This window comes from Oreochromis niloticus, linkage group LG15 (genome assembly GCF_001858045.2).
Source record: "Oreochromis niloticus isolate F11D_XX linkage group LG15, O_niloticus_UMD_NMBU, whole genome shotgun sequence".
Classification (NCBI taxonomy): domain Eukaryota; kingdom Metazoa; phylum Chordata; class Actinopteri; order Cichliformes; family Cichlidae; genus Oreochromis; species Oreochromis niloticus.
This window is the reverse complement of record NC_031980.2, coordinates 5,017,706-5,034,294: the sequence shown is the minus strand read 5'-3', so window position 1 is coordinate 5,034,294 and position 16,589 is coordinate 5,017,706. Positions and strand designations below refer to the sequence as shown.

Below are 16,589 nucleotides of genomic sequence, written 5' to 3'. Positions count from 1 at the left end.
ATACAGAGTACACTGTTAACTGGCTCTCCTTTTCACTCTTCTTTCATGTCTCTGTCTTATTCTCTTTCAGCGTGTGAGCTACATTCTTGTACTTGTTTATTTGGACTGACACTGGCAAAAGTTGTGGAATTGAAACTTGTTCCTCTAGCTAGAAAGCTTGTGGAAGAGCTTAGTGGTGCAGGAGGATGGGGCTGAATGCATCTCAGCTGCTGACAGTTAGAACCGTGTTCCTTCTGTGCACTATTTCACCTTGGCTGCACTAAAGAGGTGGAGGAGCAGACGTGGAAATGAAGCCCGAGACAGACTGGAGACACAACCTTAGTATAATAGAAAGGCATGGCTTCTCAGCCAGCTTCATCATATGGTATTTTACAGCCTTAGTTCTCTTGCTGTTGAAAGCAAACTGATAATTGTCATTGGTGAATGATAGTGATGTAAATGAAATTAGCTGGCTACTGTGAATAAGTATGCATAATTTACTATATAGACAACGTCCATTGGTAATACAGTAATTTGGTAATTTATATAACACACACACACTCGCACAGAATATTCTATGCATATTTTAGATCATAGCATTTGTTTGCTGTCCTTGTAATCTCCTTGCATCTGGCCTTGTAACACAGCATGTTTGTATTTCACAAGAAATGTGTTATGTTGCGCATCCAGTAAAAGCACATCATTTCTACAGAGCCACGTTATAGCTGTCCCCTGGGGGTGAATTTAATTTGTTGCCCTCTGCAGTACACGCTGCTTTTAGTGGTTTGCAGCTACTATTGCTGATTAGTATTAAAATAGATATTGTGGCTCCGGACCTCACAACAATAAAACCATGAATTATATTTGCTTTCTGTTTCAGCTGCATCTTACATGTCTGTCTTCATACCCGTTTGTTTACATCTGACAAATAACTCCAGCAATAATGGACTATATCGCTTTTGTTGTAAAGGAAAGATAGTATTCATGACGAGACACGGGGCCCCAGCATGGTTTACAATGAGAGGCTTTAAACCTGAATGATCTTTCTGCAGCTGATTCCTTTTTACTCTTTTCTTCTGAGACTATTTATTTAGCTTCTGCCGGTTGGAATCAAGGGTCCTGTTTTCAATTTTCAAAAGAAGCACTCGAAATCTTATATTATATGTGTACCTTTATTAGATCAGTGAGCATGCTTCCCTCCTTCTCTGCACATGCAACCTCACCCTGTGGTGCTTTTTTCAATAAATTTCAATAAAAAAAACAACATTAAATATAGATTAATGAAATAGATACATGAAAATAAAATGACAGAGAAGCATACATACAGCGCAAAAGTTCTCTTTTTCTGTGTTTTCTGAGTTTTCTGTGAACAGCGGACAATATGAGGAAGGGATAATTAATGGTAATAACTGCCCTCTCCAGCTGGGAGGAGCTGATATTAGCTATATACCCAGCTCAAAGCTAATGTATTTACAAAGCTCAGAAGTCCATCTAAGCACATTTTATACCTGCTGACACCTCAGTTGTGTTTGTCCACAGTTAGGTCTATGGGGAAGGTCCTCTGCAAAGTTAATAAAGAACCTTGCCCAACTCCTACACTGATCGATTTTAAGCTTAAGATGCTCACTTCTTTTTCCTGAAGGGGAGTCTTTTCAGTGTTCTCATTTAATTTCAGCTGCATTAATTTTGCTGCAGCATCTAATGTTTCATTGAGTGACTGATCGAGGAGGGCTTAAGAGTTCTTCAGGGGCAGCTTATTGCAGGCTCAGGGAGTTCATTGACCATCACCAGCACAATATATCTAAAAGAGATTTGGCCAGGAGGCAAGCTGGGGAAAATGTTCATTGAAGAGACTGATCAAAAAACAAACTGTGAGGAAGAACTTTTAGAGTCTGGTCTGTTCCTTTTCATGGTAGTTGGTCAATAAATGTATGCTCCTTTTTCCAAAGTGCCAATTGGAAATAGGTTTTCTGGTTTAATAACCAATATCAAGGCCAAAATTTCAGTGTTTTCCCAGCAATAATTGTTTACTAATGCAGATTACAAAAGGAGAAGAAAAATTTATCTCACCATCAGACAATATGGTTTAGGCAATTACATGCTACCAAAGTCTATTCAAATGTGATTGGTCAGTAGAAATCAGGGCACAGAAGCCAGAAAGCTTACAATACAAAATATAGATTCCCTGGCCTAGATGTTATGTCTTCCAATGTGAAGATTTGCAGCTTGCTTATGCCTTTTACATAATTTAAGTTTAGTCTTGGCTAAATCAGGTTCTCTGAAGGCATCACTTTGGTCTCACTTTGATCACTGTGGAGATGTTGATACATTGGTTATATCTGGAATAAAAAGTAATATAATTCTAAAAATTATTAACATGTAAATCAGAAAATAATCACTGTCAGATTTACCTCACAGTCATTTAAAATGAATCCAACAAATGATCAAATGGAAAACAAATGACTAGTCTTTAGATCTCCTCCATCTAGGTCAGCTTTTCCTGCACATGGCTTGATAAAGGATCACTTTAAAATTCCCAGAAACCCTGATGTGTATGAGGCAAAGACCTAATAATAAGATTTGATCAGTTTTAAAATATACCATTTTGGGATTTTGTGATGCTGGTCTTTTATTCTTTATGGAAACTGACAGCCTTCTATGTCTTGCTGCACTTTGTTTCAGTTACTAACATGCTAAATTTGGCCAAAGTAGCTTCTAGAGACAATAGTCAAATGTGGCCACGAGATGGCAGTAATTTACAGGAAGGATGCAAACATGCAGCAAAATGCACGGAGAGCTTTACAGAGAGAGATTGCTCAAATTTTTATATGGTTTAATTGACACATGTTTTTAAATTTCACTGAGCAAGCACTGCTAGCCTTGCTTGCCCTGGCAAAATGTATTGCTCTAAACAATTTTAAATTTTAAGCGTTGAATAAATTGAGTATATAAAAATGCAATACAGAGAAGGAAAAGAAATCCAGAGTTTACAAGAAAGAAGTATTTTGCACTGCCTAAGTATGTTGTGCAAATGATTTTAATGTTGTCAGACAACACCTGTTTTCTGTGCAAACACTGGGCTGTAGATGTCATTGCACTGAAACTTCCACTTGCAGCTTCACTTTTCCCGGTATTCATTCAAAAGGATTAGAAAGAGACAATAGCCTGCTTTCTCTTTGTTATCTTTGGAAGGACTTATGCAGCCCTCACTCCACAGTGCTGGTGCAGAAGCCAACGAATTTTAATAAGGACACTGTGTGTTTGTGTGTGTGTGTTTGTCGCCATGGACTTGGAGTTAATACTGAGCATAAATAATTTTCGACATGTGAGAAGCGCTAATGTATGCACCCATGTCTTTGGTCTCATGTGTGAGAGGTAACAAAAATTGATGCTTCCTATTGGGTTCAAGCACACACTTATGCATGAACACACTCTTCACCAGTGAGGTCCTGACTCACAAACATGTCAAAGGCTTAACTTGTCTTGGCATAGGCCTCCTCAGCTGTGCAACACTTTGCAGCAGCATGCAGGGTGGGCTCACTTGGTGAAATGTGTCTGCTTGATGTTTGCTTTTCCTCGATGGAGTTCATGAAGGAGCTCAGAGACCAAACAGCAGCTGATGGTGTTTGTTTTGTGGACGTGCTGGCTTTGCTTTATCCAGTTTGGTCAGTAAAACTGGCATGTGCTATTTCATTGAGTGTCTTATTCAGGCTGCCATGCTGAAAGGTGTAAATGTGTATGTAGAGCAAGAGCATGAAAAGGCATTCTGGAGGAAAAGTTAACTGACTATGGTGATAAAACCTGAGTTTTTGAGTGACGCTTATGCACTTCCTATTAACTCCTATATCCTTTCATTACCCATGTTTGCCCTCTCTGCTTGCATTTATATACTCAGGAGAGGCTCCTCTAAAGTGACTAGGTAATTTATTTGGGTATGGGCACAGGGAAGTGTGTGGGATGGTGATCACAGGGGAGCCTATGGATTAATGGGTTCAGCTGGATGCAGTAGGTGCTGGAGGCAGGTTCAATAGGTTGAGTTATAACCCAGATTGAAAGAACTGACAATTGTTAAGTGTTGGACCCTCTTCTCATTACATTAAAACATTACATTGACTGTTTACTGGTAAAAACAAATGATCTACATATCCTTTTTATCATCTCTGGAGAACATCCAGGAAATGGGTGAAAGCATCTCTGGCTGACTTTTGAATGTTTCTAACCATGCGTGCAAGTATCAAGCAGAAAGTCAGGATTTTTACAAGAAGATGATCTATATAGACATGGGAATGAAACACTGTCCTCATATATTGCAGTGTTTAACAAATGTGTACAGAAAACACACAGACATCCATTAGATAGATAGATAGATAGATAGATAGATAGATAGATAGATAGATAGATAGATAGATAGATAAGGGGCAAATAGCTTTTCAGGATGTCCTCAAACAGCTTCGTTCCCCAAGTTCCAAATCTATTAAAAAACAAAGTTTCCATAAAGACAGCATAAAATGCAATTAAGTATATAACTGGTTAGATTAATGAAGCTTCTCTTGCCTCTGATAATAATCCAAGTGCTAAAACACAGAGCAGTGGATGCGTGGTCGCTTACAGCCATTTGCAGGTATCTTTCCTCTGAGTTTTGTTGTTGTTGTTTTAGTTTTAATTAATATCAATATCAGCCAAAAGTGGGAGGGTTGCTTGACACACATGGCACCAATAAGTTTTGTAGTTGTTCATGATCATTAATTCTCTCTGTTATGGAGACAGGATGAGTAAAGGCTTTTATGGATAGCTCATCTGTCACTTAGAGTCATAGAACCTATGGCATATCCTTTGTATACCATATGTACCTTTTACATGTGGTATAGATAGTACCTGTTCCTGCTTCCATGTAAGCTGTCGTGCCGTTTTAGTTAACAGTACGCTACTACAGGAAAGTGAGATTTGGGGAAATATTTTTTCAGAGCTGACCAGATAATAATTCCTAAGATTTTCCAGTCGTAAAGTCTCAAAGAATTTAAGTTGTGAATTATTGGATATGTTGCTAAACAGTACGCAAACACTGTAATGTTTAAAATATATGGAAACATAGGAAAATGCAGTAGGAATTTAAGGTATTGTAGTTAAGATAAATCATAATTAGATACTGACTCTTTTTATTGTTTCAAAAATTAAAAATTTATAAAAGAAAAGATACGGTCAGATAAAAACAATCAGCATATTTGTGGTGATGAATATTAATTATAAAGGGTATGATTGTTGGACTTTCTCCATGTCAAATAAGCCATGGTCAAGTAAAAATACATACACATCAACTAAAATCAGTACCTACTTCACAGTGCAGATTTACAAGAGCCAGCTTCAATATTATTCATTAATCCATAAGAAAAGTCTATGGCATTAACCACCCAATGACCCTGTCTGTGGATTGTGCTCATTATATGACATGACCCTGATTTCTTTTGTTGCTCTTGGAGAGACAGACTTACACAAAACAGACAAACATACACAAAATAAGTCAATTATATTCCATTCTGAACATACTGAATCCGTGTCCACTGTCTGACATGACAGTGGTAATAAACCTCAAATTGAATTTCCATCATCCCTTTGAAATTAGAAGCAAAGTTATGTACGAGAAATGGCTGATGAGCTCCATCTTAGTCTCTCTATGTGACATGATCTGTGAGCCTATGATATGAGGTGATGTGGATACATATGTACCTGTATAGTTTTCTGAAAAGATCCGATAATGTATGTACATCAAGATATATGTGCAGTGCCTTTAAAGTGCTTCTGGATGTAAATGACCTGGTGTGATGAATAGCACGATACAGCCGCAGTGAGTTATCTGAGCCTTGTTTGAATCAGGACAGAATGAATCAACACATTATGTGTACATTATGTAAATGTTTGCTGGTTTGGTTAATGGAGGTAAAGCCAGTTCATGACTGCCCATTACTCTTTCAAGGACTCGCTCTGGGGAGGGGCCCTTAATCAGAGTAGTGAAGTCAACCTCATCTCTTGGCTTTGTTTTTCTTGCCATCAGGAGCTTAAAACATACTGCAGTGTGTTTGTGTTGTGTATGCTAATGTGATTATCCCTTGTAGAATTTCATTCTGATCTGCTTTTTGTTTTTTAACATCTCTCTGGGTGAGGAGAAGGCAACAGATGACAGCTAGCTGTTTATCCTTCAGCCATCATTTATGGAAACATTAAAAAACAAAACTGTTAAAAGACCTAAATATAAAGTTAAAAAAATCAACATGGTAATTATGTTATCAATAGAACTCTTTTTTATTCATCCTGTGAATAACGTAATGTTGTCTGCATTGTTATTTGTCATTAAGGCAGTAAAAGATCAGTCTGAAATGTAAAAAAAGGACTATGTGCTTCCGAAAGGATTTGACTTCACAAGATGTTCATTTCTGAATGCTTTTAGATTTAATACTCCTACCATCTAGTAAGTGGTCATTATCGGAGTTTCAGTGTTTGTTTTCTAATAAAAACACAAAACTTCATGGCATGATACTTTAGCACAAGTATGTGTATGATTAAGCTCTGACTTAGAGAGTTAATAGCTGAGTGAAACTAAAGGTCATTTCTTGTAAAATCAGTTAAAATCCATATCTCCTCAATTAGCCCAACCAATAGTTTCTAAGATAATTCCATTTCAGATATATCCATGTATCATGATATTTGATTTAAAAATCCAACATTAAATAAATAAATAGGAATACCTCTGTTTTTTCAGCATGTGATGTCTAAACTCAAGTTGTGAGAAGCTGGAATATCATGTTTCCCTAGTGTTGGATCAATATGTATCCAATATTTGCCAGATGAGGTCAACAAATCCTAATAGTAATAATGTTCTGCTTGGGCTCGGTTCACTGCCACTAGAGGTTACATTGATTTATTTTGCTTTATTCAGTGCTCTTTCATTCGTCTGAAATGGTCATTTTTCTTCCCCAACAAATACACACATGTCGCCTACAACATGTCTTAAAAGCGGCATTTACTGCTTTACTTGAATAAACTTTTTATTTTTTCGACTTCTTTGTTGCTGTCCAGCTACTGCTACCATGCTCTACTTTTTTTTATTTAGAGAACATGCTTTCAAATCATCGTTCACAAAAGATGCACCTTCCTTGGGTGTCCAAACCGAACAAAGGAGAAGGTCATTAGGCTCAAACCAGAAAAGAACTCCATCATGTCACTGATGCTTTGCCTCCAACTCTAATGGTGGCTTTCTAGGTGTTGTTGTTTAGATCAGTGGTCTGTGGCCTGCTTGTTTTCCTTGGGAGATGAATTAGAGAGGAGATGGGCTGAGGCAGATGCCACTGTCTAAGGGAGAGGATGAAGAGGAGATTCATTACTCCTTACCCCCCCCCCAACACACATACAAACACAAACACTGCTCACACAGAGCAGAAATAGGCCTCATTATTTCCCCATTTCCATCACCGGGAGGAAGTGAGGGGTTGCAGCCCTTTCAGTCAGGCTGCTGACGTATGCCCCTCCATTTATCACACGCAATGTCCACAAGTACATAGAACAAACAGGCGCTGGTCTTACACCAACAGACATGACAGCACAGCACAGCATAATTGGAAAAGCATTGTCTCTAAGGGACATCGAGTTGTAGCGTTCTTTAGATTCTCTCTTCAAGCAACAGTTTAAATAGCACAGTTAAAATGAATGATGGCTTTTTTGTTGCTGGAGGAAAACTGCATCCTCTCTGTAAGCTTAACCATAATCTGTTTTCAGAGCTTTGACTTCAGGCTATGCACAGTTTATAAATAAGCTCTTATAGAAAATAAAAATAGATTTTTTTTCACCACCATGCTACATTATCAAAATCTATATATCTATATTCACTTAGGCTACCCTGCTACCAGCAATGTAGCATGCCTCATTGTTTGCAATCACTCCATTGACTCCATTTTGCACTGCTACTTTAATTGGCAGTAATTATACTTAACCAGACCCGATGACTGTGGCCTGAAAGACCATTACTTTAATACCTAATGTATATCCTATGATGACTCAAGATAGAGAGAAAAAGAGTGAGCGCATATGTAGCCTGAGGCAGAATGGTAGCCAGTAAGGGACATTTCATAGAGAAAGTGAGAGGAAGGCCCCTTCCTCCCCGTCCCCTAGTACAAATTAAATTTCAAATAAACGCAGAGATGTTGAAATACTTAATGAATAATTCAATGCTTGTTACTCAGTGCCACAGAGGGATGCCAAATAAGTGCCATGGCAAGGGTGGTGTGTTGCCCTTTATAAGCCTTAACCCTGCATGTCTAGCTGGGTTAATGTTCCTGGCAGAGACAGCAGCGAAGCAGCTATAAACCCCCAATGTCAAAGATGTGCCCCTTCACAGTTTAGTAAAACAGCTGTTGTGACCGCCAATAACTGACCTACTGATTATATTTCATTTCAAATATTCCTATATTCCCATAGTGTCGTAAAATAGCACACATAAAGCTATCTGACCTAATGAACCTAATGAAGTGTTTTTATTACAAATGGGATTTAGATATTTATTACTGTTCTTCTGATGGAATCACAACAAAATCTGCTATTTATTTGTAAGTATTAATAATAATTATTGTTTATAAAGCACTTTTCTTAAAGTTACAAAGAGGTTCACAGAAAGAAAAATGTTTTAAAAAGTCTGAGACATGGTTAAAAAAAAAAGTTAAAAAGTAAGAATGTACAAGAAAAATAAAACCAACATTGCCATCTATCAGACGGTTGTGAAAGCTATAAAAAAAAATTTTTAAGAAACTGAAAAGACCATAAAGAAGTCGACATTGTGTCTTGACTGGCCAGACTGTTCACAGTTTGAGAGCTCTAATGATAAAGGCCTGCTGATCTTTGTTTACTAGTAGACATTTCAGAATAACCAGCAGCCCAGATGTAACTAAGTGCCCAGACACATGACTAGCAAGTTCTTCATATAATTGGCAGCAAGCCTATTTAATACTTTAAAAGTCATTAGTAAGGTTTTAAAATCAGTTCGAAATTTAATGGGCAGCCACTGTAAATTTGCTAATGCTGGAGCAGTATTCTCATATTTCTAGGTGCCAGTTAAAATCTAGGCACCAATTTTTTAAATGAGCTGAAGTCAATAAAGTGAGTTCTGACTGATGCTGTCAAGGCAGGAAAAAAATAAATGAACACATGACCTTATGTAAGTCATTAGCAAATGAGAATGATCTAATTTTTAAATTTTATTTAAGCTGAAAGTATATTTTTTTAAATATAAATCAAAATGGTAAATGTCACTGACATTCATTTTAGAAATAGCTTATTAGATGTGTTTTCAAAAGTGTGTTTTTAAATTATCTGGCTTTACCGGCTTTGACTTTAAACACTTGATTTTTATTAAATTTATTAAAAGTACTTTAAATGGATGTCACAATAGTAGTCAAAGGTTTGACTGTGTTAATGCTTTTTAAATGAAGAAAACCCTGAAATTTTAATTAGTACCCATAGTTGTGTGTGACATATTTGCACTGTTATTAATCCTCTGTGGCTTTTTTGGGAAATGTACCTGCATGCTTTCATGCTGAAGATACTCGGTAATAAGATTGTTATCGTTCTTGCTCTATAAAGTGAACATGAAGTTAATGTTACAGCCTGTTTATCAGTAAGACTAAAAACAGGAAAAAGCTATTCTATTTCTATAACACAGTCGATGACAGCAACCAATTGTCTCACAATTTTATGCTGCCCAAACAAATCTCAAGCTAAACAGGAGGAAGCTTTCATGCCTTGATGAGATAAAGTATTTTGTAGATTATCCTATCGTTTTTCTGCACAATGGACAAAGTCAGAGCATCATTTTTTCCCCTCACATTTTAGGAGAATCACTGGTTTATCACAGAGAGCACAAAAGGCAGAGTTTGCATGTTATGAGTTGATGGAAATCCCCCCACAAAGAACAAGAATATATTTACTTTTACCTCTTTTAGTTTGCTCTACAGCTTTACATCTGTTACAAGTTGAAATAATAATACATCTTTGCCACTATGGTGTGTAATAAGTGTGAGTTTTAACAGTACATTCACAGGGCTAAAATTTAGCTATTTACAGATTATCGCTATTATCAGGAATTTAGCTATCAGCAGCAGTTTAGATTAGCAGGAGTTTTACAGATTTGATGTAGATTCATTTCTACAAAGCCACAATAGAAAATTCTGAAAGTGAGGAATTCATGTTTTTTTAAAACTTTTTTTTTTATTTTTTAATCCTAGCATAACATTTCTGATAGTTGCTAAAGGAGCAAGGGTTGTGTAAAAATAACCAAAACACCTGTTGAAACAACTCACAACTACAAAGCATTAATAAGTAACACAGCATGTCAGAAAGACTTATGAAAGAAATATGGTAGCGGTCCACCTTTCTGACAAAGACTGTGTGGGCAACTAGTTCAGAATAACTATTTGGGCAAATGATGAAGCCAAAACCCATCAGTCAGTCGGTAAAGTTGCTCTGTTTGCTACAAGTGTTGCAGGAGCTTTAACTCGTTATGATTTTATTCTCTTTACCTACCTGAAAAGTAGGTAAAGTTGTGCCAGAAAGTTCTACTCTGCTTCTAATGCATTTATGGATTTCATAATCTACAGTACATATTATGATGAGATGTCTTTGTACACAATGAACAAGGCCAATAACCAGTACTGAATGACCGTCACCTGCCCTCGGGGAGACCTTCATTAAAAGATTAATAACCAGCACATTCTGTGGTGGAACTCATTATGTAGGCTCAAGGACTGTCATTGAATGCAGATTGCTGCAGAACTGAGAAAGTACAAATTATATCCACCATATGAAAAAAAGAAATTGAATAAACTGGAACCAGAAATACCTCTGCCCTCTTTAAATGCAACTTGCACAATGGTCTGCTAAATATGTTGAGGGAACATCGGCGACGAATTGGTTTATGAAATGAGCATTGGCCAAGCAGACATCACTCCACCCTCATGTTTAGCCAAATAAGAACCTACGCTGCCTCATCTTATCACTCTGCACTGCAGCTAATAAAGTATACATATAACAAGCCATAAACTGTCACAACAATCTTTAGATATTTAACATCATTGGACATCTAGCCATGTGGGTATTACGCTTCTGACTGACTCTCATTTTGCAGTGTGTCCACTCACTGTTTCTTTGTTTCTCGGCACAGAAATGTGTGTGCCACACCGTCGCGTCTCAACGAGTTTCTCAGTGGATTCTCTACTCTCCCTCCTTTTATCCCCCCGACAGCACTGAGAGCAGAGCAGCACATGAAGCTGCTCACGCTCATATCTCATGTCTCAGAGAATGATATTCAGTTTACTGAGATATCTCTGCTACACAGGCGCCGTCATCAGAGTGGACTTATTGCAGAAATAGATGCATCATGCCCTCAGCCGCCCCCCAAACTCATCCATCCGCCTCGACAATCACACTTTAGTGTGAAGCAACAGATGACACCAAATAGATACAGTTAGCAGGAGGTAGTTATTGTGGAGTGTAGCCATGAGATAGAGGTCACTATTGCCGAGGGTTTGAGAGATGGAGGGAAAGGAAATGTTCTGACAGTAAATTACATGCTGGATTCACATATTCCATCAGAGGCTTCTGCATGAGATGAATGTTATATATCACTAAAGTGGGTTATTAACCTTGTGACCCACATAAATGAAATGCAATAAAGTGCATCATTCAGCAAACATTAATTACACACCATCTATATCATGGTGTATTTGGGCTCACTTATTTGATGTGTGTTTACACATAACAGTGCATATTGTCAACAATTTTAGGTCTTTGTGCGCTATATTTATCCCAAGCATAACACATTAGCCTGAGAATATTACAGAAATTTCATGCACAATCTTCTGTTCCCATAGTTTCAGTTTATTATTATTAATCTAAGGCTTTAAGAAAAAAAAAGGGCCCTCGCTGGTATTAAGAAATCTTGCTATGCACATGAACAAAGAGATATGAATAGCTGATGGACATTAAATCAGGTGGCAGACTCATTCTCAGCAACCACTCTTACTGTCTAAAGACCAAGTTTATGACTTAAATAAATGTCAGGATAACTTTATTGTTTTTTGTTTTGTTTCATGTTTTTTTTGTTTTGGGGGGGGATTTTTTTAGGATTTTCCCTCTAAAGGGCTTGATCATGTTGTCCAAATTTGTTTTTACAAGGAGGTCGATCGCCATTAATTCAGACCCGGAAACAGTCCTCCTTGGAATAGTCCATTAATCCTATATCTTTCTAATCAAGCTTTTTTTTCCTCTTTCTTTTGTTTCTGTTAGTTTCTGACCTTGACCCCACTCACACCCATCTCTTGCACTCGCTCACGGTCCCTTGGCACAAAATAAAAGCAAAGAGCTTGTCAGTGACATAAGAGAGCTGTTTTCACTCATGAAAGACATTTCACAAATGTCATTCAGGTCAGCAGCTCCCGCTGGTAATCATGCTGGGACAGTGATTAGGTGAAATTAATCGCCACCCTCTGTCGCTCATGGCTGACAGCCCAGAAGCCTGATAGGCTCTCTCTTCTCAGGTGACTTGGGCAAGTCAGGTGGAGAGGGTGAAAGACATCAAAGCCAAGAAGAAATAGACAAACCCACGTTAGATTAGCACCCAGGAGACAGCACTGAAAAAGTGTGTGTGTCTGTGTGTGTGTGTGTGTGTGGCATGTTGGTGTAGGTGGAGTGGGGCAATACGTGTGTTTTCATGTAGGTGTCTGCCTTTTTTTTTTTTGGCGGTGGGTGGGTGGGGGGACATGAAAGGGAAGGAGCCATGGTTTGATGTGATAATGAAGTGCCTTCTTTAGTCTTCAGTTTCTCTTTTATCCAAACCACTCGCTTGTGCCTATTTGTCCAACAAATGTTTTGGTAGGCCTGTAAAGTACAAATCTGATTTCTGCTATTCAAATGGGAATATCATCATCATGTCGGGTTTTATTTGAGGTTTTTTTCAGTGTAGAAGATTTTTAAAAAAAAGATAAACCGAGCGTTGTACCCTTTTATGCTCGTCTTGTGAGACTTCCACTGCCTCGCACGCACATCGCATCTAACGTTTGCACTTTTGTGCATCATGCTGCCTCCCCCGCCCCCCATTACAGAGAAACCCAGAGTTTGGAGACTTGTCATGGCTGATAGAGGTGAACGGGAGTGATGCTACGGTTAGTGCGCTAGAGCGTTTAGCTGTACATGGGCAGATTTACCGGCCTGTGAACCCATAAACCTGCAATTACAAACCCTAACAACTCTGGCGCAGACTGCTTGTACACCGCAGTTTTCCTGTGGGCTCCGGGATTTAAGCTTCACAATCAGTCAAGCGTGACTTCAGAAGCTAATTGCACAAGAGTGACACGCACACACACACACACATGCACAATCCTTACGGGGGGAGAAAAAAAAATGATGGTGGAGGTGGAATTTTGTTTGAAATTCATCAAATTTTAATCCACTGCGTACATTTCCATATTTCCATATTTATCTCTTTGCGCTCCTAGCATCCACTCCTTCTCTGCATATCATTTCAACCCTATTTATAGCTCAAACTGCTCCTTACCTAATATACACATATACAGGCACTTTCGTTGTCACCAAGTAAAAAAATAAAAGGCATCCTCCTATCAGGTCCAATGTTCAATGACACGTGTATCCCAAGGTAGATAGGGCTGTCAATGAATCACTCCATTCCTGCCGCAGTTGGTAAACTGACTGTTTGTAGCAGGAAACGGATGAGGCAGACGCTGGGTAGAGTCAGAGATAAGATGTAGGATTCATACTCTTCTTCTCCTCTCTATAATGAATCAGTGTATTTACTTAGAGCAATCTGCTCCTCTAAAATGGCCCTGCAATTGCTCTGTCTTCTCTAGAGCGTTGTCACCCCCCTCCCCTGCTTTTTTTTTTCCTCCCCACCCCTCCAAAGGTAATTGCTCTTACCTGAGACACTGTAATGGATCCTGGATGAAGTATTGACCGCTGCTAGATTTTGATTAAGGGGCTGTAGGGCAGAACACGTCTTTAATGAAACTGAGGAATCAGCATTCTCTGGTTGGTGTGTCCAGGAGGGATGCTGTGGCCCACAGCCCCTTTGATTAGGACCTGATCCTTTGCAAATCCAGGGGTGGGCCAAAGCTACTGAATTAAAAGGAATGAATTTATCCATTAACGATACCTAAAGCATGTGTAGTTTTTCTCTAGAGGCTTATAATCATTAAAGATTTGGGTATTCGTTTACCGTGAGCTGTTTGCTTGCTTTTTTGCTCACACATTAAAACACCAGCTCAGTCATCCACCTTGTTGCACATTGGCTGATACACTAACTCTCTCATCAACACCCTCAATCATATCCCCCCCTCATAGGTCACTCGTTATCAGTTAGAATTTTAAGGATGAAGGATAACTTGCATGGGTGTCTCTCATCCTTTCCTTAAATTGCCTCTTTTTTTCCATTTTTTTCGCTCGTGCAAAAAACTGATTGCATCTCGGATGGAGATGAAAGGGAAACAGCTAGCTCCCCACGTTCTTTAAGCGTGCAAATGGACATAATCTAAAAGGCGAGTATTAGCATGCTAAAAGACACCACAGCTATGATGAACACCATTTGCCAAGGCTTAATGCGATAGCCGGGTAAGATGATTAACTTTGAATCCATTTAATCAACGACAGGCACTTTCTCAAATAACCAACTGTCTGGTATTGGGGTAAAACTTCCCTCAGATCTGTCAGGGAATGGGTAGAGTAACAGATGTGTCAAATCACAGAGTGCCTGAATGAGATCAGAGGCCAGCCAAACAGTGTTCTTTGAAGTGATGGACATCAAACATCATTTTGTGCACAGTATTTGTCATCCTCTCTCGTCTTTGAAGCTCACAATGGAGTGCGACTTGGAGCACACAGCAGCTCGATTTGACTGGGAAGTCAATGTGCCCTTGGGCGGCATCCTATTGACTTAAACAGTTCAAGTAGATGGCTTCTCACCTCCTTTCTCACGTTGACCCCCGAGTGCATGCAGATTGCTGGCTCCCCCTAATGCGATGAGAATTCTGACCCCTTCACTCAGACCTCTAACCACAATCAAGAAGTGCGTATTGTGAGAGATTATAGTTGTGATTGCTGTTACGGTACAGATTTGTTGTTGCTACAGCATCCTGGAAAATATATATTTATTTTTTGGAAATATGGTAACATATTAATCTATAGATTTGTTGTTTAGTGAAAAATGGGAAAGTGTTTATTAATACCTTCCTCCTCTGTGTGTGTTTGGGATCCTTTCACAGACCTTGATGACCCGGTGGTGACAGTGCACCAGAGTATAGGAGAAGCTAAGGAACAGTTCTACTATGAGAGGACTGTATTCCTGCGCTGTGTGGCTAACTCCAACCCGCCTGTCCGCTACAGCTGGCATCGTGGGAGAGAGGTCCTGACGCAAGGCTCAGACAAGGGTGTCGAGATCTATGAGCCATTTTTCACACAGGTAAGTCGACGGGAACGTGATTTGAATGAATATCTCAAATTAAAATGAATGGTACATGTAGAAAAAGTTGATCTATTTTAAAGGTCTAAAAGAAGGACATGGTATGACCAAGATTTACGAAATAAATGTAATGGCTAAGACAACAAATTCATCAACAAAGTGTTTGCAAATGTCAAGAAAGACTTCCACTGCGCTTTCTTATGTGACACCATGTGGACGTGGCTCGAGGGTTATCCGCCATATTGGATGTGATACAAGCATTGGTTGCTAGGGAAACGTGTTTGTTTCTTGTTGTATGAAGAACGACTTTATTGCTTGACCACCACTTCCGTTAAAACCATGATCACAGCAATATCCTAGCGACCAAAGCAATCACAAGGAGGCTGTTTTCTTAACCAGCTGGAGAACATATGTTTTTCCATAGCGACAGGTGGTTGTCACGGGTCTGTCAGCGTTTATGATTGAGGATTTTGCAATCGTTTTCCCAGCAACTGACAGCAACCTCCAGCAACCACTTACAACTGCTTGGGGAATGCGCTCGGGTTGCCAGATGCTCACAGACCAGTCTGTAGATTTGTCTGCCATTGCCACCATCATCATAACACATCAAGATGGGTTCAAGTTTTCAACCATGACTCTATAGCCATCTTTGTTTACTGACTGTTGTCTAATTTTGTTAGCATTTGAATGTGAACCTTTGGTAAAAGTCTTTGAATTCAGTTTTGCCCAGCCTGTCATTAAGCAATGCACCTTGTGCCCTCCCCCCAGAGACTACAAAGAAAGCACAAATAGGCTGATACCGTACAGAGGATCTGAAACCGTTTTAATAACCTTCTGAAGGCAAAGCACAAGCTCTGTTTATCAGGTGCTAAATTAGCTGAAACTCTGTCTCACAGCGTGCTCTCATATTTATTTAGAGATCCACTCATGACCAGAATTAAGTCGCAGCTGTGGCACCTTCATGTGTGTGTGTGCTGTTTGTTTAACCACGGGAAGGCGAAAGAAATTCCAACAAATATTTTCATTATAAATCAAGCAGTTTTGCAGAACAACAAAAAAAAGGCTTGGAATTCTCCAGAAATTCCCGCGGTATATTGCTCTCTCA

The 16,589-nt window shown here is 38.9% G+C and overlaps 1 protein-coding gene across 6 annotated transcripts in view; it reads left to right on the top strand.

The window, feature by feature from the left end:
- LOC100694667 (MAM domain-containing glycosylphosphatidylinositol anchor protein 2) overlaps positions 1–16,589 on the top strand; it is a 190,972-nt gene that overhangs the window by 81,051 nt on the left and 93,332 nt on the right. For all 6 annotated transcript variants that reach the window (XM_005449707.4, XM_025899033.1, XM_025899032.1 and 3 more), the window contains one exon: positions 15,288–15,484. In XM_005449707.4, the coding sequence (XP_005449764.1) occupies positions 15,288–15,484 (197 nt within the window). The remainder of the gene's footprint in view (positions 1–15,287; positions 15,485–16,589) is intronic.